Consider the following 27001-nt stretch of genomic DNA (forward strand, 5'->3'; position numbering starts at 1 on the left):
AGTCCCAGGGATTTTTATGACCCTGGAAAAGCAGTTGTAAAAAGATACACTAAAAGTTATAAAAAATATAAAGGACCGATGATGATACAGGTGAGCAGCGAGCAGTATGTTCTGCATTGATTGAAAATGCCACCTCTGAGGGTCCTATTCACAATATACTGTGGATAAGTGATGAATTGTTGTTTAGACTAGTTTCTCACGTTACTTTTGTTTAGACTAGTTCCTCCCAGCTGTGATTTTGCTGGGAGTTTTTGGAGGATGACCAATTTAGCTACTAGCAGGAGTCTCTTCTGCCCAATTAAATCATTCTGAATATAGACCCCTTGTGTTTAAATCAACAAGACCTGAAAAAGCAGGACTCCCCTCCCCCCATCCCCAGCTTATCTGTCTTTGATTCTCATTCCCTCCTCCTCTCTGACCATACATTTCAAAATGTGCTTTAGATGAAAGACTATATAAATAAACATGACAAATGCAACATAAATAGACATCACGTTAACAATTATCCTCTCTTGGCACAACCTAATGATACTAAATGTCCTGGAGAATCCTGTTATTAACACAGAAATTAAAGCGTAAAAAAAACCTGCCAGGATTCCTGTCGTCCCACAAATATGCCCAGCGGCATCTGTGTGATCACTCTGAGCCAATCCGAGAGGGACCTATCAACTTTATTAAAAAAGATTTAAATCTAAAATGATTTTTTCAGTGTCACAGATATAAGGAAAGCAATTTTCAAAATCATTTATGTGTGTAAAGAGGGATTTATCAAGGTAAATTGGCCTGGCTCAAAATTACCCTCTCCAGGGCAGTCAAAATTCTGCAGAGGCGTAATGTATAGTTTGGGGAAAGGAAAAGAGTTTGTATACATTTGTAGGTCCGGTGGCATACCTAGAACTGAATGGACCCCGGGTGGAAAAATTAAGATGGGCCCCCTACGCCACCATCTCACCCAAGGGAAGTGGTGGTGGTGGTGGGGGGGGGGGGGGGGGGGGGGGGGGGAAAGAAGCTCTAGTAAACAAATTCTGCAGAAAGCAAACACATTCCAGACCTGTAGAGAAAACCTGTCACAGTAATAGAAATAGAAACTGAAATGCATGATATCAGCCATGCACATTTCCCAAAGCTGACATATTACAATTAAACTCAGAAAAAAACCCTTTTTTCTACCTTTGTTGTCTGAACATTGCTTTGGTCCTTGTGTTTCTTTTCTGCTTTTCTATGTTTTGTTCTTAACAGTCTTTCCAGGGTCTCCTTTTAGCATTTCTTCACTCTCTATGTCCACCATTCATCTTTCCTTTTGATCCCTATTCATCCTGTCCAGCATTTCCCCTTTATGTTCCTGTCCATATCCACTCTCCTTATTTAGCATCTGCCCTTTCAGTGTCTCTATCCTGCCCTCATATTCAGCATCTCTCCTCTGTGTCTCTTTCTTTCTCTGTCCAATACCCCCCTCTGTATCCCCATCCCTCCCCTTGTGACTCTGTCTTTAGCTCCCTCCACATATACCACCTTTTCTCTATATCCCTCTCCCTCCCTATGTACATCTTTTCTCCCCTTCCTCCTGTATCCCCCACCCCTGACCCCCTCTCTCTCTCCCTATGGTCCAGCATCTCTCTCTCCCTCTGTTTGTTGGTCTACCATCTCTCTTCTCCCAGTCCAGTCACCACCCCCTCTCACTTTTCCCTCTGCCCTTCTCCATTCAGCATCTCTGCCCTTCCCCCTTCCCTTTGCTCTAGGTCTGTCTCTTTCTCTTCATTCTGCTCCCCCCCAGGTCCACCATCTCTACCCCTCTCTTCCCATCCTGCAGGTTCAGAATATTTCCCCTCCCTTTGCTCCAGGTCTCCTTCCTTCTCTCTCTCTCTCTTTCCACTGTTTCCCCCTCCCAAGTCCAGAGTATCTCTCCCTACTCCCCCACATGGGTCCAACATCTCTCTGTAGCCCCCCACCCCCTGTGGTACTCCAAATGCATAGCAGGCTTCCAGCAGAGACAACAAAGAAAGTAGGCTGCCTCCAGCTAGCCCCACCAGGGCCTTTCATGCGTGGTGACCTGCCCACAGGACGTTTTCACGGAGAGGGTGGTGGATATGTAGTATGACCTCCCGCGGGAGGTGGTGCAGATGAAAACAGTAATGGAATTCAAACATGCATGGGATAAACACAAAGGAATCCTGTTTAGAAGGAATGGTTCCGCAGAATCTTAGCGGAGATTGGGTGGAGACGCTGGTAACTGGGAAAGAAAATGGGAGCTGGGCAGACTTCTACGGTCTACGCCCTGATCATGACTGAATAGATAGGGATGGGCTGGAGTGTAAATTTTAAGGGGCTTCTATGTTAGCTTCAGAACTTAGTACAAGAAAAGTGCTGGACAGACTTCTACGGTCTATGCCCTGAGAATGGCAAGGTCAAATCAAACTTGAGTATAAAGTATCACATACCATGTAAAATGAATTTATCTTGTTGGGCAGACTGGATGGACCATTCAGGTCTTTATCTGCCATCATTTACTATGTTACTATCAGGCTTATTTTCGAAAGTGATCGCCGGTGATCTTCCGACATAAATCGGGAGAAGGCCGGCGATCTCTCAAAAGCGGCAAAAATGGTATAATCGAAAGCGTCTTTTTTGACACCGTCGCCGCTTTCCCGTCACCGCGCCGGTGAAGGTTCAAGGGGGCGTGTCGGCGGGACATGGGTGGGCATGGGCGTGGCTACCGGATGGCTGGCTTTCGCCGATAATGGAAAAAAAAGCGGCGTTAAGCAGTATTTCACCGGGTTTACTTGGTCCTTTTATTTTCATGACCAACCCTCAAAAAGGTGCCCCAACTGACCAGATGACTACCGGAGGAAATGGGGGATGACCTCCCCGTAGTCCCCCAGTGGTCACCAACCCCCTCTCACACTAACAAAATAAAAACCTTTTTTTACCAGCCTGTTTGCCAGCCTCAAATGTCATACCCAGCTCCCAGACAGCAGTATGCAAGTCCCTGGAGCAGTTTTTAACAGGTGCAGTGCACTTCAGGCAGGCAGACCCAGGTCCACCCCCCCCCTACCTGTTACACTTGTGGTGCTAAGTGTTGAGCCCTCCAACCCCCCCCAAAACCCACTGTACCCACATGTAGGTGCCCCCCTTCACCCATAAGGGCTATGGTAATGGTGTAGAATTGTGGGGAGTGGGTTTGGGGGGATTTGGGGGGGGGGGCTCAGCACCCAAGGTAAGAGAGCTATGCACCTGGGAGCTATTTGTGCATTTTAAAAACATTTTTAGAAGTGCCCCCTAGGGTGCCCGGTTGGTGTCCTGGCATGTCAGGGGGACCAGTGCACTACAAATGCTGGCTCCTCCCATGACCAAATGCCTTGGATTTTGCCGGGTTTGAGATGGCCGGCATTTTTTTCCATTATCGCTGAAAAACAAAACCAGCCATCTCAAACCCGGTGAACTCTGGCATTTGGCCAGGCTAACCCGTATTATAGAAAAAAAATGGCCGGCCTTTTTTGAAAATATGGTTCTGGCCAGCTGTTGCTCCGCTGTCAAATTAGATCACCGGCGACGTTCGATTATGCCCCTCTATGTTACTATGCATCAGAGAGGCAGGAGGACATGGCAGAAGAACAGCCCTTGCAGCAGAAGCGTAGCCAGGTTGAGGGTACAGGGGGAGCAGAGACCTGACTGCCAACAGTGCTGATGCATATTTTAAAGGTGACAGATTGCATGAAAACTAGGCGCCGTCGCCATCGGAAGTCCATTTGGGGGAGCGGCCACTCCCCTGGTGCCCCATCTAGCTACGCCTCTGCCATGGAGGACTGGCTTGAGGCTGCCTCTTCTGACAACTTACCTGGCACCTGGAGAACTCTTGGAGAGGGGAGGGGCTAAAGAGATGGAAGACTGCGAGGAGGGATGGCTAGAGAGATGCTGGATCCATGTGGGGGAGGGGGGCAGCAGAGGAAGGAAGGGATGCCAGACTTGCTGGGTGGGGTGGGAAGAGATTCATCAAGAACGTTGCCTATGGCATCAGTAGGTTGGTCCATACTGGGAGACTGCAGTATGAACTCCCCCCCTCCCCATGCATGCCATAACTCTTGGGAAATATTTCTCTGACAGCTAAGATTCAACAAAGACCATGTTCCAGGCCAGGTTTACTCTGTTGGTGTTTCTGTTCAATGCTTTCTGTAGTGATTAAACATATTTATTTGTCTGTTTGTTTATAAAAGATTTATTATACTTTCGAGATGGTTTAAAATATTACTTTAAAAGTAAACAAATTTACCATAAAACAATCACCTAAAAACAATATAAAATCATACTAAACCACTCTCATGTTTAAGAAAAAATAAATGTGTTCAAAGCAATGTCCTTGGATATTCAACACTGGCCATTCTCAGGATATCTGCACTGAATATCCAGGCAAATACTACAGCTGAAAATCAGTAACTGGCAATTTTGTTTTTAGAGCTTCATCAAATGATATTACAAAAAATGCCCTACATCAGTATTTGCGACCACTATGCCCACTTCATAGTGAAGTGGTTGAAATTAATAATGCACTCCTTTCAATATCTTAACAAAGAAGGACTGTTTCAATAATAAACAAGTGGGAAGGCAATACCAGCATAGAGAAGCCGTCTCATTTATGAGAAATAACAGAGGAGAGACTGTCTCATGATATTACGAATAGAGGGCGTCTGTTTTGGGTGTGCTCTTTTTGAAAGAAAAGAGGTGGAAAAGCAAATCTTGTCTTCTTTTGGATCACCACAAACATATCGTTGACCCAAGTGTGAGGAGTCTGAAAAAGGGTATGCTCAAAGGACTGAGATCCTCTCCTGAAGAAGACTACTCATCAAAATCTCAAGCAGTCCCCACCTTATAATCTTTGGGTTTTTAGTCAGCATCAGCGTTCTCAGGATTGACCAAAATCTGGACTACTTCTGTTGGCCGCCATGTAGGTTCACAGTCTCCAACGGGCAGTATGGACTTCAGCATCTGACAGACCTGTGAAATGTGAGGTGGGGGAAAGAAGAAAAGAAACCAGTATCAACATATTTGGTTTTATGTTGGTAGTGAGGAAAAACTGATAGCGGTCCAATGATGTCGACAAAGCTCTTGGGATAGTTCAGTAAAAACCCAATGGTATTTATTACATCATGAAGAATGCTCCAGTAGGTGCCCAGTGTTCCTCATTAAACCCTTAGGTACACTTCATAAGAAGTCAAATAGAGCTCATTAAGATACGCAGAACACAGGAAGAGGAGCTTACTAAATCCTTGAGAATGCTACTGGGCACACAATAGAAGAGGCTAAATGGAGATAATTAAAATCTTTGGTATGCTAGAAGTTCAGTGGAGAAAACTCTCATCAAACCATTGAGAACATTAGAATAGAGAATCAGTGGAGATTATTAAACACTTAGGAATGCTAAAAACTCAATAATACTCATTATTTAAACCACTGGAGACAGTAGAGTAGAGATCCACAGTACTCATCAAACCATTGAGAACAGTAGGGCAGAGGGTTAGTGGTATTCATTGAACTATTGGCAAAACTAGAGTAGGAGTTCAGTGGTGGTTATTAAACCATTGGGAAGACTAGAGTAGAGGCACAATGTACTCATCAAATCATTGAGAACCCTAGTGTAAGAGTTCTTTTGAAGTTATTAAATCATTAGGAAGACTAGAATAGAAACCCAAGGTACTTATTGAACTATTGGGAACACTAAAATAGAGGCCCAAATGTACTCATCCAACCACTGAGGACACTAGAATAGAGGCTCAGTTAATCATGTTGTGAATATTTTCTACTATCAGTACATTTTTCAGTTACTCAATAGTGATAACACTACTGTGGAATTGGTGATTAAGTTAATAGTGGGTTGACCTGAGCTCTTACTAGCAGTGATAATCAAGTGGGGCATGGAACCATTGAGACTAGTGTTGACAGTGGTTCTGTTAGTGGTGGTATGGTTGGCAATGGAGGTACTGGTGTTGTTGGTAGATATGCAGTACCGAATAAAGAGACCCACATTAAATATCATGCATGAGTATTGAGATACTAAGGAAAGCTGAGGAACAACATCTGTGAAAAAGAAGACAGTCATGATAAGATTAATCATTATCGTTTATGAAGAAATTCATTCATAAAGCGCAAAGTCTATGAAGAACACACCCATGGATTTCTACCTGTCTTAGATCTGAGTAATGTCGTCAGTCTGGGAAAACAAAACTGAGGCAATCTCAAAAACCATGCCTGTCTTGAAGATGTTTCAACATCTATATCAAGAGCAAATAAACTTCCCCATTAGCAGATCGGGCATCACCGCTCTGTGCTCCACCCACCCGAAAAGAACTTCCTCTACTGATACTACACAATCAAAGGTGGTTAAGTTATCTGCATGACTGATCATTTCCACAGCTGTTTTTCCCTTCTGGTTTGGTAATGGATATGTCTAGTGGAAACATGTAATGGTATATACCAGGGGTGACCAGGGTGAGACCATTTAGCGGTTCTCAGCTCTGGAGTATGACTCAGGAAATGGACTACAATATGCAATCACGCGGTTGTCACCTTTTTCAGGAACTTCTCGATGTCATTGGGGTTGTCCATGTCGACTGAAGTAAAGGTTCTGATCTTTGTCCGTAGCACTGCCATAGCTGAGGAGGAGAGAGAGAGCGAGAGAGAGACAGAGAGGGAGAAAGAGAGAGAGAGAGAGAGAGAGACCGCATGAGAATACAGTGGCACTAGAATAGTTAGTGACAGTCTTGTCACATCATAGTAGCCCTGCATTAACCATTAAGCAAAATAAGTATGTGTTTAGGACACCAAAGGGAGGGGAGCAATACCATCCAATATGGTGTAATCAGGCTTATTTTCGAAAGAAAAGGACGCCCATCTTTCGACACAAATCGGGAGATGGGCGTCCTTCTCGCAAGGTCATCCAAATCGGCATAATCGAAAGCCAATTTTGGGTGCCCTCAATTGCTTGTCCTTCCATGTTAAATTGTTCAGCGCTGCGTAACCCTAGTAGCGCTTTAGAAATGTTAAGTAGTAGTAGTAGGTAGCGAAGGCGGGATTGGGGCGTGATTAGGAGATGGGCATCCTTGGTTGATAATGGAAAAAAGAAGGGCGTCCCTGACGAGCACTTGGATGACTTTACTAGGTCCATTTTTTTTCACATCCAAGCCTCAAAAAGGTGCCCGAACTGACCAGATGACCACCGGAGGGAATCGGGGATCACCTCCCCTTACTCCCCCAGTGGTCACTAACCCCCTCCCCCCATAAAAAAAGTTTTAAAATATTTTTTTCCAGCCTCTATGCCAGCCTCAAATGCCATACTCAGGTCCATCGCAGCAGTATACAGGTCCCTGGAGCAGTTTTAGTGGATGCAGTGCACTTCAGGCAGGCGGACCCAGACCCATCCCCCCCACTACCTGTTACATTTGTGGTGGTAAATGTTGTTGGATTATTTGTAGTAAATAATTAGCAGATTTTATACACACAGCTTCAGCTTTAGAAATGTTAATTTCTTTCTTCATCTCTCTCATACACCCCTGAATAATTCACTGCTGAGTCACTTTAAAGTTGAAGTAACAAAACATCTGTTTACTCACAGTTTGTAGTTAGATTATATTCAGACAGGCTTATATATACATAATACTATACATTTGGATTATCAGCTCTTTCCATGTGCTTAGATGGTAATGGATGCTCACACCACCATAGATCCTCTCAGGTAGGAGAGATCATGAGCTCCATGTGCTGTGCCTAACCCCCACAGGAAGTTGCATAGCTGTGACCTCTCTAAGTAATTCACATCAGAGGTCACAGAGTAATCACAGAGAAAAATTGGTGACAGGCAATGCATGTAAAATACAATACATTCCAACAAACCCCTTCTCATGCATAACTGTCATGCAATTATTAATTCATACAAAGTCCAAGCTTTATTCGCAGATTCACAAAATGTTCTCTGGGTAACGGTTTGGTCATGATGTCAGCTGTCATCTCACTGGTGTGACAATAGTCTAGACTGATGACCCCTTCTTTTGCCAACTCTCGCACGTTGTGGTATTTCGTTGCGATGTGCTTGGTGCGTGACTGAACCTTGTCATTCTGTGACAGTCGGATGCAGCTCTGATTATCTTCCATTATCTGGATTGGTCTCTGTTCATCTATTCCAAAATCCAGCAAAAGTTTTTCAATCCACATCAGTTCTCTGCATGCTTCTGATACAGCCACATATTCAGCTTCTGTAGAAGACAGACTCACAATACTTTGTTTATGACTGGCCCAAGAAATTTGTACATTTCCATACATAAACACATATCCACTTGTGGATTTATAATCAGAATGATCCCCTGCCCAATCTGAATCACAGTAACATATTAGTTTTGGATTACTATTGGCTGAAATCTTTAATTTACAATCAATGGTACCCTTTAAATACCTTACCATCCTTTTAACTGCAGTCCAATCTGATTTGGTAGGTGAGCTGACCCTTCTGCTCAAAATTCCTACTGCATTTGCTATATCAGCCCTGTATGTGGTAGTCAGATATAAAAGCTTACCTATGGCTGATCTATATTGGATGTTATCTGGTAAAGGTTCTCTTACTGTTTCATTCTTCAGAAAATCAGTGATCATGGGAGTGCTTACAATTTGGGCATCTTGCATACCTAAACTTTCAATAAGCTCATTTATTTTCTGCTTCTGGCTTAGAAGATAAGAACCATCATTTTGTTTCTCAATTTCTATACCAAGATAGTATGACACATTACCAAGTTCTTTTATCTCAACATTCTGGTTTAAATATTTTACAATGTCCTTGTACTCTTGCTCACTTTCGCTTGCAATGAGCAGATCATCAACAAAAGCTAAAATGTATGCATATTGTCCATTTCTGCACCTAGTGTACAAGCATTTATCTGCTTCACCTTGCTTAAATCCTAAATTTGTCAATATTTCATGCAATTTGTCATTCCAACATTTTGCACTTTGCTTTAATCCATAAAGACCTTTGTTTAATTTACACACTAGCTGTCTTTGTTTTGTATTTATGAAACCTGTTGGCTGTTCCATGTACAAGTCTTCAGTTATATCTCCATGAAGAAATGCTGTTTTCACATCAATGTGGTTGACTTGCATGCCTTTTGAGACTGCAATGCTCAGAAGTGTTCTAATTGTCGTGTGTTTCACTACAGGTGCAAACACTTCATCAAAATCTTCTCCATATTTTTGAAGATATCCCTTTGCGACTAATCTGGCTTTATACCTTTCCACTTTTCCTTGTGCATTCCTTTTTAACTTGAATACCCATTTGCATCCTATAGCTTTCTTGCCAGGAGGTAATTTTGTAAGAATCCAAGTATTATTTTTATCCAATGCATCAATTTCTTCTTGTGCAGCTTTACGCCATTCAGCAGCTTCTTCTGCTGGCATTTTCTCAATCTCATCCCATGTTAAGGGCTCTTGAGCTTCTGCTGACTTTGTTAGGTAAGACAGTCTTGGGGGTGGAACACCTTTGTTTTCCCTGGATGAGCGTCTGACAACAGGTTGGTCTGACCTTTCCGCATCCTCTAAATCTGAGAGTTCTTCTCCAATTGATTCCCCTTCTCCAACTGTACTGTCTTCTGCAATGATCCTTTCTGTGTCTGCTTCCTCTGCCTGTTCCTCGTTAGATACAGGTGAGTTGCTTTCAGACATCTGCCTTGGTATGGCATTTATATACACTGGCATGTCTATTATGGTTCTAGTTTCATATTCTGGATGATAAGGCTCATCTGGGATAATCCAGCCTTTATCAACCCTTTTGTTTTCATCAAAATATGTAACATGTCTTATGCCAACAATGCCAGTTTTCAGATTCAAAATTCTATATCCTTTGTGTCCTGGAGCATAGCCAACTAAAATGCCCCTTTCTGTTGTGGAATCCAGCTTATGCCTTCTTTGCTTTGGTACATGAGCATATGCTGTACTTCCAAATGTTCTTATGTGTGACAGGTTTGGCTTCCTACCATGCCATGTCTCATGTGGTGTGCGCTCAGCGCCTTTAGTTGGCATTCTGTTTTGTAGGTACACTGCTGTGAGAATGGCTTCCCCCCATAGTCTTTTAGGGAGATTGCTATCTGACAGCATACATCTGGTCATTTCCACAAGTGACCTAAATTTTCTCTCTGCAACAGAATTTTGCTCTGGTGTATAAGCTACTGTTGTGATATGCTGAATGCCTTCTTGTTGTAGAAATGTGCGAATGCTTTGTGAAGTGAACTCACCACCATTGTCGGTCTGAAGAACCTTTGGTTTTCTTTCAAATTTATTGCTCACCATGGCTACGTATTTCTTCAGCATGTCTGTGACTTGACTTTTTTCTTTCAGCAAATAGGCCACACAGTATCTAGAGAAATCATCCAAGAATATTAGCACAAATCTGTTATTTCCCAATGATGGGATATTAAACGGTCCACATAAGTCACTGTGTATTAAGTCCAGTACTTTATTACTCCTATTTCCTGTGTATGCAGGAAATGAGGGTCTCACACCTTTTTGAGTAACACAGTCTATGCATTTCTCCATTTTACCAGTATCTGCACTTATTTCAATGCCAGTGGCTAGTTGCCCACTGTGAAGATCCTGGATCACCTTAAATTCACGATGTCCCAGGCGGCGATGCCAGATTTCCAGACTACATTTACCATCATTCTTCCTTACTTGCGCCATATGTGAGGCTTCACCTGAAATGCTCAGTTTATAAATATCATTATGCATAAAAGCTTCAGCATACACTTCATCATTTTTAGAGATTGTGCACTTACTGTTTTCAAAATGAATCACAAATCCCTTCTTATCTAATGTAGATACACTAAGCATATTGCAAACTGCTTGGGGAATATACAAGACATCACTTACAGGAATTTCTTTAACTTCATTAGACACTTTGCATTTTAAGAATCCAATGCCTTTTGCTTGGATCTGAGTAGTCCCTGCGTTTGCAGTTTTAAGAATACCTTCTTCTGGACTCATTTCCTGAAAGAAATCCTTAGAATTGGTTAAATGGCATGTGCTCCCCGAATCCAAAATCCAAGTACTTTCATTTGAATTATTATTTACCATAGTCAAAGATTTTTCTGCCATTAGAAAGCTCTTATGTTTATTATTGTCCTTCATACATTTCCTGGTTGGAGAATTCTTTTGTTCCATTGACTTAGGTGAGCTAGAGGGAGTGTTTTGTGTTTCCTTACACCATTTAGATACATGTCCCTCCTTTCCACATGAGTAGCAAATCAGCTTGCCCTTGGGTGGAGTTTTCCCATAGCTCCGCCTTCCTCTGTTCTTTGCCAAGAAATTTGTTTCATTTCTCTCTGACTGACTTTGAGAACACTTCTCCTCAGAATCATTAATTATGCATTCCTGCCTCAGTTTTGATGCTGCCTGTTCAAAAGATTGCCCTTCAATGGCTTCATTTACAGACCTAAAAACATCAAACTTCTTTGATAGTGAGGTAAAAAGAAATGCTCTTTTCAATGCATCACACATGGGAATTCCAGAAAGTTCTAACTTTTGAAATGAAGACATAAGATGCATAATGTGATCATTACATTTACTTTTATCCCTTAATTTGGTTTCATTCAACTCTGCTAACCAAATTGGTTGCTGTTTTGCATATGTAGTTGCATACATAGTTCTCAGTTTATGTAAAATGTCCTTCACTGTATCTTTTGCCTCCACTAATATGGCTTGTTTCTCTGAGAGAGCTTCCAAAAACATGCACTTCACATAATAGTTTGCATTGTCCCATTCAGCCATATTTTCAGCTGTTCTGTTTTGGTCTAAGCATATATTTAATTTCTTTGCTTGAAGGAGACATATGAATCTTAGTTCCCACTGCTGATAATTAAATTCAGTTAATTTAGGCACCTTGAGAGAGTAGAAAAATGGTGAATTTCCTCCCTCAGCCATTTTCTTAGCCTTCTGTTTGGTGTGTGGGGGGAGAGAGAGACAGACTGAATCTTTCTTTTAAAACTTAAGAGAAAAATGAGGCTTTTTTACTGCCTGGTAATATTTCTCTTCTTTTTCAATTCCTGGGCCCTGGGCCCATAACCCTTTTGTTGGATTATTTGTAGTAAATAATTAGCAGATTTTATACACACAGCTTCAGCTTTAGAAATGTTAATTTCTTTCTTCATCTCTCTCATACACCCCTGAATAATTCACTGCTGAGTCACTTTAAAGTTGAAGTAACAAAACATCTGTTTACTCACAGTTTGTAGTTAGATTATATTCAGACAGGCTTATATATACATAATACTATACATTTGGATTATCAGCTCTTTCCATGTGCTTAGATGGTAATGGATGCTCACACCACCATAGATCCTCTCAGGTAGGAGAGATCATGAGCTCCATGTGCTGTGCCTAACCCCCACAGGAAGTTGCATAGCTGTGACCTCTCTAAGTAATTCACATCAGAGGTCACAGAGTAATCACAGAGAAAAATTGGTGACAGGCAATGCATGTAAAATACAATACATTCCAACAAATGTGAGCCCTCCAAAACCCACCACAAACCCACTGTACCCACATCTAGGTGCCTCCCTTCATCCCTAAGGGCTATGGTAGTGGTGTACAGTTGTGGGGAGTGGGTTTTGGGGGGGGGGTTAGGGGGGCTCAGCACACAAGGTAAGGGAGCTATGCACCTGGGAGCAATTTTTGAAGTCCACTGCAGTGCTCCCTAGGGTGGCCGGTTGGTGTCCTGGCATGTGAGGGGGACCAGTGCACTATGAATGTTGGCTCCTCCCATGACCAAATGGCTTGGATTTGGTCGTTTTTGAGATGGACGTCTTTGGTTTCCATTATCGCCGAAAATCTAGGATGACCATCTCAAAAAAGACCTAAGGACAACCATCTCTAAGGTCGACCTAAATTTTATGATTTGGATGTCCCTGACTGTATTATTGAAACAAAAGATGGACATCCATCTTGTTTCGATAATACATGTTGCCCTGCCCCTTTACGGGGCCGTCCTGCAAGGACGCCCTCATGAAAACTTGGGCGCCCCGTTCGATTATGCCCCTCAATTTAGCCCTGGATTAACAATTAAGCAAAATCAGCATGTGCTTAGGCACCAAAGGAAGGGGGTACCACAGAGTTTTTTCACCTAGCTATCATGCCCTTAACTCTTTCACTGCCACCTGCTACACGCATTATCCAACATGAATTTAAGTGTTTTTATAATCATTATAAATATATATGATGTTTTGTTTCGTACAATAATGATATTTCTCAGCACTTATCGAGCCTTAATGTCTTGTCAGTTAAGCAATGGAAGGGCCAAGGGGCACTATTGTTGGACAGTGCTTAGGGCATCAGTTGGCCTTATTCTGACCCTGCATCATGGTCAGCCATTCCTGGCAATTGTCAGAATCATAGTTCCCTTTAGAAAAAGTAGGCAGCATGGAGCTGAAAAGGGCATTGACGGAAAGAAATGTCTCCTACTCCATTCGGGAGACACTTTTTCCTAAGTACCACTCAACCTGAGAAGCAGCGTCCCTTCAAACCTGCCCCCTTAAATGCACAGGAATGTGCCAGGGGCATCTGAAGCAAGATACAATTGCCACTTTCCCTTCTAGAGGACAAGTCTGATGGCGGCAACATTTTTTTTGTTTTGTTACATTTGTACCCCGCGCTTTCCCATTTCTTCAGACTTGTCCCCTTAAAGGCAAAAGGTTGGGCCAATGGCATTCAAAGTCTAATGGCTGCAGTTCCCTCTTTAGACCCGGCCCCTTAAAGACACAAGCATAGGCCAATGGTATCTGAAGCACTGTATAATTGGTGTTTTCCTTTTAAGGGGAGAAATCTGACGGGACACTGCTGCTCAGACTGAGTCAGGCTTGAAAGATTCTAGAGTAGGGGTCCTGCAATCCAGTCCTCGAGGTCCACAACCCAGCTTGGTTTTCAGGATTTCCACAATGAATATGAACGAGAGCTATTTGCATTCACTGCATTCCATTGCAGATCTTATACATATTCATTGTGGAAATCCTGAAAGTCAGGCTGGGTTGTGGGCCTCGAGGACCCCTGTTCTAGAGGGAGAGCCACCCTTTAGAGGAGAAGGTACCCCCTTTCACTGTAGCGTGTCCTCAGTGGGGGTGCAGGAAAGAGTAGGAACACCCCTGATCTTTGCTTCCTTGAAGAGGGGCTCCAATGCCAAGAGGTGTCAAAGACGTAAATCTGGTTCTTAAGGTCATTGTCTCACTATCATCATACCGCAGTTGGCTATTCCCAGTCACGATCAGAAAAGAGAAACCCCATTTATAGACTTTGAAAATCCCTTTTCAGAGACTGGTGTCTGCTGGTCATGTCTGTACCATTGAAATAGAAACCTGATGCCCAATGACTAATCTGTGTTTCCCAAGATGGGAACCAGATCTTCCAGCCTCATGCAATGTTTTTGTAAATGTGTAAAAATATTTCTCCTTTCCTCCACCAATAACTCTTTAGAGCGCATGTATGCTGTTATTTCAGGAGGGGTGGAGGCTGGGTCCCTATTGACCTCTCTTTGTCTGTGCCTTTCGCAATCACTTCATGATTCTGCTCTCAAGATGTATCATGTTCAGGAGTCATATCGTCATTATCGTTTATAACACTGTTAATTTATGCAGTACTTTCCTGTCTCCAGCCCTCCTTCCAACACTTAACATAACACATCAGATGAGACAGAGATAGGCATACCTATGGACCATGTGATGCTCTGGCCCAGGGTACCAGTGATAATGGGTGGCAAAATACCAGTCTGGTCTAGCTTCAAACTCCTAGGGATATATATCGGAATGGGATTGTGGTACACTGGGCAATTCCTTCACTCCAGAGGTGAAGACTAGTGGTAGCAACACACTGAGAACCAGGGTAGCCAGGGTTCAAATCCCACCACTGCTGCTGCTCTGTGTGACTTTGGGGAGTCACTTAATCCTTATATATTAACTTACAGGACAATTCTATAACAGTTGGATTCAGTAAATGGTACTCAAAATTCAGCAACTGAAAGAAATCAGCACTAAGGCTAGATTCTATATATGGTGAGAAAAAAATCAGCACTGATAAAAGTGCCATTCTTTAGGCCGCACTTAAAGTTAGGCTCAGTTTATAGAATAGAGTTTAGCCAGGGAGTTGTGCCTAACTTTAGGCCCAGCTATTTGCACCAATTGAAATGTGGTGCAAATGTGCCTCTGTCATTCTATAACAACGCACAATAATTTTAGGAACACCCCTGTTCCTTCCATGACCCTCCCATCCCCTTTTTCAGATCACGCCTACATTTTAGGTGCAGATTCCGCGCCTAAATATATGCGCATAAAGTTCAATTAACTTTAATTAGTGCCAATAGTTGCTTGTTAAGAAGTCAATTAGTGACACTAATTAGCATATTATTCAATTAAATTGCGCATGCCCAAATTTGCGCACACAATTTTTGACAACTTTTACAGAATTATGGGGTAATGCAATTCTATAAGTGGCAATTCCCTCATCTAATTCTAGGCGACAGACTTACGCCTGCTGAAACCTGGTGTAAATGTTGGCCTCCAAGACAGGTGCACTGAGGCCATATTCTATAACAATGCACGCAACTTTTCAGAATGCCCCGACACCCCCCCTTTTGAGTTATATGCTAGTAGATTGAGGTGCTGTGTATTATAGAATAGCGTGAACCAGATGCGCATGCAAATCCTCAGTGGTGTCAATTAACTTCGATAATTGGTTGATAGCACTGAATTATCGATTAGCTCAGGGCTTGTTAATTAATTTACACAAGCATCTTGGGCACATAAATTTGAGCACCATATATAGAATCCAGGGGCAAGTAGATATTCAGGCTTATTTTCAAAAGAGAAGGGCGCCCATCTTTCTACACAAATTGGGAGATGGGCGTTCTTCTCCCAGGGTCGCCCAAATCAACATAACTGAAAGCCGATTTTGGGCATCCTCAACTGCTTTCTGTTGCGGGGATGACCAAAGTTCACGGGGACTGTGGCATGCTTAACATATGGGCATCCTCGGCCGATAATGGAAAAAAGAAGGGCGTCTCTGACGAACACATGGCCGACTTTACTTGGTCCTTTTTTTTTTACAACCAAGCCACACAAATGTGCCCTAAATGACCAGATGACCACCGGATGGAATCGGGGATGACCTCCCCCTACTCCCCCAGTGGTCACTAACCCCCTCTCACCCTGAAAACATTTTTAAAAAATATTTTTTCCAACCTTAAATATCATACCCAGCTCCAGGTCCATGGAGCAATTTTAGTGGGTGCAGTGCACTTCAGGCAGGCGGACCCAGGCCCATCCCCCCCTACCTGTTAAACTTGTGGTGGTAAATATGAGCCCTCCGAAACCCACCACAAACCCACTGTACCCACATCTAGGTGTCCCCCTTCATCCCTAAGGGCTATGGTAGTGGTGTACAGTTGTGGGGAGTGGGTTTTGGGGGTCTCAGCACACAAGGTAAGGGAGCTATGCACCTGGGAACTTTTTCTGAAGTCCACTGCAGTGCCCCCTAGGTGCCCGGTTGGTGTCCTGGCATGTCAGGGGGACCAGTGCACTAAGAATGCTGGCTCCTCCCATGACCAAAGGGCTTGGATTTGGTCGTTTCTGAGATTGGCATCCTCGGTTTCCATTATCGCCAAAAACCGGGGATGACCATCTCTAAGGTCGACCTAAATGTTGAGATTTGGGCGTCCCCGACCGTATTAGCGAAACGAAAGATGGCCACCCAACTTGTTTCGATAATACAGGTTTCTCCGCCCCTTCGCGGGGACTTTCTGCGAGGTTGCCCTCAGGAAAACTTGGGCGCCCCATTCGATTATGCCCCTCACTGTCTCATAGGTGCTGCGGGTGAAGCTTATATTATACACTGGCATCTGGGCAGCCATATTTCAAATAATAGCGTAATTCGCCATTGGCACGCCTTATATTTAGGTGCTCGCGGTTACACCAGCCATAGATCGGACGTGACTCCACGTGCCTGAATGTGGCAAGAGTGCACATAAATTACAGTGTTCTGTAAGCTCCGCCCATGCCCCTCCCATGTTCCGCCTCCTTGCATCTACACGCTATGGAGGGCATTCTATAAATAGCGCTGAGGTTTCGGCACAATAAACGGTGTTTCAGGATGAATACATTTATCGAATAGCGCTTAGATTCCATTTCCAAGCCAAAAGTTGGGCGTCAGTATTTTCGCCAGCGGAAACCTGGTGTAAACGCCAGCACCCAAGTCCAGGAAATGGGGCTATGCATGCAACTTTCTGGAACTCCCCTGCCGCTCCCCTGGCCACATCCCCTTTTCAGTCGTGTGCTGGGGATTCAGACTTGTGGGTTTATAGAATAGGAGGTGGGGAGATGCGTGTGCAAATTTCAATTATTGCCAATTAACTTCAATAATAGCTTGTTAACATTTATTTATTTATTTAATACATTTATTTATTTATTTGTGTCATTTATATCCCACATTATCCCAAACAAGTTTGAGTTCAATGTGGCTTACAATAAACAGTGTAGGATACATAACCAAGAATAATGCACAAGAAAGTAATTTGTTGTAAGAATCCAATTTTACAATACAGTATCATAAACATACTGGGATAACTATGGAAGTTTAACATTTAGAAAATCTATCATGAATGAGAAATTGTACCTGAAGCAAAGAGAAAGTTAATGGTAAATAGAGTAATAACCAATTCAGGTAATAATTAATTGTTTGAGATATGGTTGCTCTTTGTGAGGGTTTGTTTGAATAGGAAGAATTTGAGGATTTTGCAGAATCTATTATATTCCTGTATATTTCTTATTTTGGGTGATAAGGAGCTCCACCATTTGGTTCCTAGATAAGTGAAGTCTGCAGGGTGGAGAGTTTAATAACCTGCCTACCCAACCATCTAGGCGAGATACATTAAAACACTCATAAAATGCACAAACAGTACAAAAAAAACCCATACAAGCAGCAAAGACCTAGAAAACCTCAAAACCCACCCATCAGCCAAATGCTTTACAAAACAACCAGCAGGCCCGTGCCAAGGGTCTATGCCGCCCCCCCGCAGACGAACTGTTGGCGCCCCCCCCGCAGAAGAACAGTTGGCGCCCCCCCGCAGAAGAACAGTTGGCGCGCGCGCGCCCCTCTCCCCCCCCAGTGAAGATGATCGCTGCGTGCCCTGGGGGCCTTTAAATCTTTTACTTGCAGTCGCAGCAGCGTCTGTGAAAGTGGAGCGCTGCCGACGTCTCCCTTCCCTTCGCGCTCTTGGTTCCCTCAGTGTCCGCCTTCTTCTGACGTCAGAAGAAGGCGGGACACTGAGGGAACCAACGAGTGCAAGGGAAGGGAGACGTTGGCAGCGCTCCGTTTTCAGATGCTGCTGCGACTGCAAGTAAAAGATTTAAAGGCCTCGGCGGCGCGGGGCGAGGGTAAGCACTGCGGCGGCGCCCTCCAGAGGTGGGCGCCCTCCTGCAGTGCTTACCTCGCTTACCGCATCGGCACGGCCCTGACAACCAGGGTTTTACTTGCTTCTTGAATTGGGATATAGAAACAAGATGGCACATGGCCAAAGGTAAAGAATTCCACTTTAAGTAATTGCAATTAATTGGCTCGTAAGCTAATTCATTTGCGTGCAGATCTTTGATCTGTGTGCAAATTTTGGTGCCAAAATCTCAGCACCATATATAGAATCCAGAGGTGTTCTCTTTGCCGAAATCTCAGCGCTATTTATAGAATGCCCTCCATAACGTGTAAATGCAGGGAGGTGGAACATGGGAGGGGCATGGGCGGAGCTTACAGAACACTGTAATTTATGTGCACTCTTGCCACATTCAGGCACCTGGAGTGATTTGGCTGTCACTTACCCACGTAAGGAGACACTTTTCTGTAGCAATGCTGGTATCCTGTACATTTACATACACATAAGCTCTCAGGGAACATCTTCTGTGCCTGACTGTAACTTTCCTTGACCTCAGGTTTGGAGTGATGAGTAATTAAATCAAAAATTCTAAGTAATGATGCCAGAAGCAGACTCCCCCCACCTCAGACATAGGAACCCCTCAATATTGAGCAAACGCCTTCATTTGTGTCCAGGGAGGGGTGATTTGTATTGTGTTTGGAAATGTTGGTGCCTATGCCCCAAGAGCTGTCGGGATTCAAGCTGCAACCTAACAATCCTGATCAGGAGGCTGAGAACAGAGCTTCAGACCTCTCCATCCCTGCCCCTTCCACCCTTCCTTCAGTAATATGACTGACTGTTCCTGACTTAAGGTTATTCATCATTCATTCCTCCTCCACTGAAGAGCCTCTGTGCCCATCCCAGGCTTCCCCTTTCATTCCTACATCGCTGAGGATCCTCTGTACTTATCCAAGGCTTTACCCTTCACTCCCTCATAGCTAAGGATCCTCCTTGTCCATCCCAGGCTTTACCCTTCACTCCCTCACTGCTGAGGATCCTCTGAACTTATCCCCTGGTGTCTTGAATTCAGTTTTTGCCTCCGTCACTTCCGCTTCCACAGTCTACAGTTACAGTTAAACCACTTATAGCCCGCTAATACCATATCAAATAGTTCACAGCAGGTTACAGCAAGACAATAGGGCACAATTCACCCAGATGGTCATAATTTGGCAAGGAAAGAAGATCAAACTCATTCTTAAAATTTCCAACTATATATAATTATTTGTTAATCATACATCTATTGAACAGTAAAGTTTTAAGATTCTTTTTAAGCAGGCCATAACTGGGTAAAAATCTCAAACTTGGTGGTAAGAATTCCCAGAATTTAGCTGCCTGATATGCAAGAAAACCTGATAAAAGTTTCTTGGAGGTGATGCCCCAGGGACTTGGAAAAGTAAATGAGAGCTGCTTGCATGTATTATGGCATCGTCCTGTTAGATAATAATGCACCAGAGAAAATCATATATTGTAGTACTATTCCCTGGGTTATCTTCCACAAAAGACATCCTAATTTGAACATAATCCCCGCCTCAACATTAAGCCAATGAAGCTTAATAAAATAATTCATAATTTTATCTGATTTCTTAAGCAAGAAGATAATATCCACCACCCTTAACGCAAAGAAAGACAGTCACCAACTGGCTCCTTCATTTCAGGACTGACCAATCCAATATTGGCTTTGTCCCATTGTATACAGGCAGATGCAGCTTTTATTAAATAACAGCCACAAATCCATACATGCAAGATGGAGTAAACCCAGGTCAGGTTCAATCTGCTCAGAAAATAATGGATCCACTTCCACTTGGTTAGTCTTGTTCTGAGAGCACTGTATCAGCCACAGCAAAGAGTTTGCATTGTTCTTACACTTAATTAGTTTGGGCCTATGCTGTTTTTAAAAAATGTACATGATGTTTTTTTAATATGCTTTTATGTTATTACTGTTATGTTTTTATGTTATTTTGATTATGATAATTATTGTTTTATTGTATTGATTGAGTATATTGTAAATTGCTCAGACACTTGTTTGCTTGATGGCATATCAAGAAACAGAGCATATTTTCAAAAATGCACAAAACCCTTTTTGTTAATAGAATTAGTGGATAAGATACTTACTCACTGCTGGGCTTTTGACAGCAGGTGCATAGGGTGGTTTGGTTGTCCTTTTGGTTCTAATGGTGGGTGCCAAGAAGACCTTGGAGATACCTGGAGCTGATGGTATCTCAGTTGACGACCTGATGTTTCTACTTCCTGTGGTCTCTTGAAAGACCATCTTTTCTTTAGCACTTTTCGATGCCCTCATCACTGATACGACATCTGCCTTCACATTTTCACCCAGGTCCTCTACCTCCATCTGTGATGTGAGTTGGGCAGTGGTACCCTCGGAAGTTGAAAGGTTCAAATGCATGGCATTTGAGGCTGGTGAGGGGGTGGGTCTTTCAGCGGCCAATAAGGAAGCAAATTTCATGTCCAACTTTGCTGGTGGGGAGATGGCTGCAGGTGTGGTCAGAAAAGTGTTGATGACTTTCCGAACAGTGGAATTCTTCTCCAAAAATTCAGAAGAAGAGATCTTTCCCAAAGCTGGCCTGGAGAGTGAGACAATGGCTGTGGCAAGTGATGAAAGGGAGAGGTGTCCTGTCTCTGTCACAGCTTTGGTCAGAAAAGGGTTGGCAGTTTCCGTCTTTGCAAAGATGGCGGGTAGAGCAAGGCCAAGGCTGCGAGCCTCTGTAGCATTCACGGACACTAAGGGGATAGCTGTGCCTTTAGCTGCCTTTACTGGAGCGTCAGTTCCTAAAACTAAGAGCACGGTAGAGTATCAGTAATAATACAGCTTTACTAAAATACCGATGATGGTATTTGTTCTTGAAAGAGTATAGAATCAGGAACTATGCTTTTTGAAAAAGAGAATGAGGGGTCAGTTGCTGCCTTTACTGCCAGGAACAGTCATTTTAATTTAATTAAAATACAGATAGGACTGGATTCTATATATGGTGCCAATAAAATCAGCGCTATGCTTAAAGTTAGATGCAATTTATAGAGTAATGCTTACACCTGGGAATTATGCCAATTAACGTCGATAATGAATTGTTAACAGCCAAGTACTGATAGCCAATGGCTTGTTAACTAATTTATTTGTGTGTGAATCTCAGGATCGCATGCAATTTTGGGCAGTGTTTATAGAATCCAGGGGTTGGGTGGTAACTTACAGAATTGTGCCTTAGTGCAGTTAGGGAAAGGGAAATGGGACTTGATATACTGCCTTTCTGAGGTTTTTGCATCTACATTCAAAGCGGTTTACATAGTATATTCAGGTGCTTATTTTTGTATCAGGGGCAATGGAGGGTTAAGTGACTTGCCCAGAGTAACACGGCGCTGCAGTGGGAATTGAACTCAGTTCCCCAGGATCAAAGTCCACTGCACTAACCACAAGGCTACTCCTTCACTTGCAACATTCCATGTAGAAGCCTGCCCTTGCAGATAAGCAACGCGGTCGGTCGCGCAGGCTTCTGTTTCTGTGAGTCTGACATCCTACACATACGTGCAGGACGTCAGACTCACAGAAACAGAAGCCTGCGCGGCCGCATTGCTTATCTGCAAGGGCAGGCTTCTACATGGAATGTTGCTAGTGGAATAGCAACATTAACATTCCATGTAGAATCTCAAATAGTAGCAACATTCCATCTAGAATCTCCAATAGTAGCAACATTCCACGTAGAATCTCAAATAGGGAAAGGGAAATGGGACTTGATATATTGCCTTTCTGAGGTTTTGGCAACTACATTCAAAGCGGTTTACATATATTCAGGTACTTATTTGTACCAGGGGCAATGGAGGGTTAACTGACTTGCCCAGAGTCACAGGGAACTCAGTTCCCCAGGATCAAAGTCCACCGCACTAACCACTAGGCTACGCAACTGTCTGTCATTTACTCCATTTGGGGGATTAATTTCTGATTCAGTGTCTAAAGTTAGGTGCTTAATTGGCTCTAACTTGAGGTGCATTATGTAGAATTAAGAGGTTACTGGCCAGCATTCAGTGCTATTTAACCAGCCAGAGATGGCTCCTGGTCAGTTAAATAGCACTTAACCAGCTATTCGTGAGTATTCAGTGGGGAATAGCTGACTATCTCCCGCTGAAATTTCACGGTCAGCACATACCCCTGAATTCTATACAGCCCGATTTAAGCTGCGCACACAAATCCGGTCATATTCTGGGTTTTACACATGCAACTTAGGGGCCCTTTTACGAAGCAGTGGTAAGCCCAGTGTGGGCTCACTGCTCGTTAAAAGGGAAGTACCACCAGGCTACTGCATCAGCCCGGCAGTAGCTTCCTTCCCCAGCATGTGCCATTTCCGACGCTGCAAAAATATTTCAATTTTTGTAGCGCCGGTGTGTACCTGGTGGAAATCGGGCAATGCCGCTCACTGCCCGGTTACTGTCGAGGTAGTTCAGGAGCCCTTACCGCCACCTCAATGGGTGGCGGAAAGTGCTCCCCTCCGAAATGGCCACCTGGAAAGTGCTTTACTTGAATAACACAAAGACCTGTCTTTTACCAGTTGCGGTAAAAGGGGGCCTTGGCGCACATCAAAACATGCACTGCTATTCTTTGGGGTTGCACATGGAATCTTGTCACTCTATAGGATTCCAGAATCTTGCTATTCTTTGGGGTTGCACATGGAATCTTGTCACTCTTAAGGATTCCAGAATCTTGCTATTCTTTGGGGTTGCACATGGAATCTTGTCACTCTTAAGGATTCCAGAATCTTGCTATTCTTTGAGGGTCTACATGGAATCTTGTCACTCTTTAGGATTCCAGAATCTTGCTATTCTTTAGGGTTCTACATGGAATGTTGCCTCGATTTGGGTTTCTGCCAGGTACTTGTGACCTGGCTTGGCCACTGCAGTGGCGTCGCGAGGGCAGCTGACACCCGGGGCGGGTCACCGCTGCGCACCCCCCTGGGTGCAGCACGACGCACCCTCCCCCCTCCGTAGCGCAACCCCCCCCTGTGAGAACATACCTGGAAGGCGGTGAGGGGCGGGCGGGAGAGCCAATCCGCCGAGTGCACGCCGCTGGGGGGTGTCGGTGCCTCGCTGGTTCCTTGCTCTCTCTGCCCCGGAACAGGAAGAAACCTGTTCCGGGGCAGAGAGAGCAAGGAACCAGCGAGGCACCGACACCCCCCCAGCGGCGTGCACCCGGGGCGGACCGCCACCCCCCCTCCCTACGCCACTGGGCCACTGTTTGGAAAGCAGGATACTGGACTAGATGGATCATTGGTCTGACCCAGTATGGCTACTCTTATGTTCTTATAAATTAGGCCTGCATTCATTTCCCTAGATTTATGAGTCTAATGGATGAGTCTAGTACTGAAAAATTATACTAAGCTCCTTTTGTCCATGTCCTAAATCCGCCCCTTTGCCACCCACCTTTTATAGTCCTAAATTTAAGAGTTTAGTGAAATTTTACATACAAAGTTAGATGCACAGCCCTAGTAAGTTTTCAAAGAGGTCAATTTAGGAGCCTAATATTGGACCCTACCTTTCTATTCTCCAGAATGTACAAAACACAGAACAAAATTAATACAATACAAAATCTCATGTATTAAAAAAAACCCACAAACACCTGACAGAAAACCAAAGTAACAAAAACAAACATTCAGATAACAAAAGTTAAAAATAGTCACTGAGAACCTCCACACTGCGGTCTACTTCATGACTTAACTCCCACTGATTCAAAACACCAGGTTTTTAGATGACGACAGAAGGCCAAATAAGTTGTTATCTTTAGCTGCGGTAGACGGTTCCACAATACTGGTGCAACTCATGAAAAGCTTCTTTGTTATGTTCTGAGGAAATGAAACGCCCTGGCTCATGGGAGAGAAACATTTCCAGCCTGACTTTGATCTAAGAGCCCGTGAAAGCTGATCCTGAGTCAAGTTTTCCCCCCAAATAAGAGTAGCCAAAATGATAAAACATTTTAAATGCTGGACATATAATTTGGAAGCAACCCAATGAGACATTGTGCTTTTAGATGCTAGATTTTGAACTGTTTGGGCTCTACCTATCAACATTTTAGGAATCCCAATATAAATCACATTGCAGTAGTCAAGGGAACTCAAGACCATTGCCTGTATTTCTATCCTAAGGCCCTAAGGTCAAAGATGACTACATAGCTAATCAACCTATCACATCCTCATCCAAGCTTTTTTGATAACCACTATTACATGAATGAGCTTTTAAAGATATGATTCTTTGTTTACTGAATTTAATTTACCACCTTTTCGGACAGCACAAAAAGGCAGTTTATATAAATTAAAATTCAAAGGAAAGGAAAAGAACTCCATTCAATGACAGGAGCAAGAGAGGAACAGCAAACTTAGAGAGTATAAGAATCATAAAAAGTAGGGAGAGGCAGGCAAAGCCATGACTTAAGCTTTGTACCCGAACTTGTAACTTTTTAAAAACTTGTATATCGTTGGGTTTAGGTGAGTTACTCACTGTAGGTCTCTGGGGGACAGGAAGTGACATCATTGACTTGTCTACTGCTATTGTTATAAAATAAATGTTCTTAGTACCAGCAGCAGCCATTTAGAAAGCTGGAGAAAGGTAATGATATCACTGACTGCTCTGCCCTTGACTGAACAAAATGGCCGCACCAAGTAACAGCTAAGAGCCCCCTTCAAAGGAAGCCATCTTGTTTCTAAAGTCTGCTGCCCAACCTGGAGGTTACTTTCTCTTACACCTCCTTCAGTGCTGAGTTCTATTACCTGAAAGAAAAGCCTTGGATGCTATAGGCCCCGTACTCCTCACTAGTAGAACACAATTCGATGTGCAGGGACAGTGCGAGGCAGTGGGGCGAAACGCACCAGGCGGAAAAAATGCATCTAAAGTGATCTGGAATAAAGCAAAAAAGTAATGGAGAAAAATACTCCAGAAATTACTGAGGGGGTGGGTATAAGCAGGGCATCAGGCATGGGGGGGGGGGGGGGCAACGATGGACATTAGGCACAATGGCTGCGATGCTATAAATTGGCGCCGCATTAGTGCCAATTCTGTAACTTCTTAAGGAGGCGCGTAATGATGAATAGCTGGTGAATGTAGGTTGGTCTAAGTGCGCCATGCAATAGGGGAATTTATATATGGCAACTAAAGTTCCGCATGCAATTTTGGCCATGTGGCCAAATTGCACACGTAGCTTAATTGATTAACAAGCCAATCGGCGCTGAAAATTGGTCTCTCGCATGTAATTATCAGCGCTAATTAGAATTTACATGCACAACTTGCTAAGCGTGCAGATCTCATAAGGAGATGTGACCACTGGAGGGGCGAGGGCAGGTCACGTGGGCATTCCTAAACTTTTACGCACCCTGTTGTAGAATACGCCCGAGTTGCACCAAAGTTAGGCATTTACACCAGGTTTAAGTTGGTGTAAATGGCTGCGACTAAATTAAGTTCTGGGGACGGGTGCTATGTATATTCTATAAACTGTGTCTAACCGTAGGCGAGGTTTATAGAATAATGCTAAGCACGTTTTTTTTCAGCTTTGGTTTTTCTAGGCGCAATTTATAGAATCTAGCCCAATGTGCACAACTGATATAGTATTCTATAGGTTGTGTGTGTCGCCTGGCAATGCACTCATGACACACCCGTGCTCTACCCACATGCTCCACCCACGTGTCACCCCAAGCTCCACCCACATGTGTCATCCCTATGCTCCACCCACATGTCACCCCAAGCTCCATCCATGTGTCATCCCTATGCTCCACCCACATGTTGCCCCATGCTTCAACCCACCTACGTCACCCCCATGTTCCACCTACGTGTCATCCCCATGTTCCACCCACATGTGTCACCTCATGCTCCCCCCACCGCCACCACTGAATCACTTTTGCTGGCAGGGATGCTCAAACCCCACCAACCAGAGATTCTCTGCCTGAGCCCCCCCTCCATGCTACAGAAGCAGTGAGAAAGCTGGCACCCTGCCAGCTTCCTGCTGCTCAGGTAGTACAGGCAGAGGTATGGGCTGCAAATCTTGAGCATCCCCGCTAGCCATGATTCTGGTGCTGCAATTTTTGAAGGAGACCTGAGCCCCAACTGGGAGAGCAAAGGCCCCCGAGGCCCTCTCCTGGCATAGCCACGGAATGGGAAGGAATGATGGGAGAGAAACATGTGATGGGTCCCTGATGGCAGCTGGATGGGGAAGGAATGAAGAGAGAGGTAGTATGTGATGGGTCCCTGATAACAGCCATTTAATGAAAGGAAAGGATGAGGCCATGTGTGATGATTCCCTGATGAGGACCAAGTGAGGAAAGAGTACCCTTAATGGGAGCCACATGAGGAAAGGGTGAGGAGAGAAATTGTGTGTGATGGTTCCCTGATGAGAGCCTGATGGGGAAGGGATGAGGAGACAACCATGAACCTTACCTGACAGGTGGAGGGAAGCAGCCAGGAAGAAGACATCAGAAATTCGAACCCTGAGATCCAGGATCTGACTGTTCATGGTGGAGAAGGGACAGCAGGAGAATCCAGAGCCTGGCTCTC

The 27001-nt window shown here is 43.9% G+C and overlaps 1 protein-coding gene across 2 annotated transcripts; it reads right to left on the reverse strand.

Moving 5' to 3' along the window:
- Positions 1–3566: 3566 nt before the first annotated feature.
- On the reverse strand, positions 3567–27001 carry LOC115464950. Of its 2 annotated transcripts, XM_030195341.1 has the most exons (5): positions 26885–27001; positions 25228–25354; positions 20579–21259; positions 6559–6644; positions 3567–4989 (listed from the first exon to the last, which is right to left on the reverse strand). In XM_030195341.1, exons 1-5 carry the CDS (start codon positions 26918–26920, stop codon positions 4879–4881), a joined length of 1041 nt encoding a protein of 346 aa, XP_030051201.1. In that variant the 5' UTR covers positions 26921–27001; the 3' UTR covers positions 3567–4878. The 2 variants fall into 2 exon arrangements, with proteins under 2 accessions (XP_030051201.1, XP_030051202.1); XM_030195342.1 differs by lacking the exon at positions 25228–25354.

The sequence above is a fragment of the Microcaecilia unicolor genome, chromosome 3 (assembly GCF_901765095.1).
Source record: "Microcaecilia unicolor chromosome 3, aMicUni1.1, whole genome shotgun sequence".
NCBI lineage: Eukaryota > Metazoa > Chordata > Amphibia > Gymnophiona > Siphonopidae > Microcaecilia > Microcaecilia unicolor.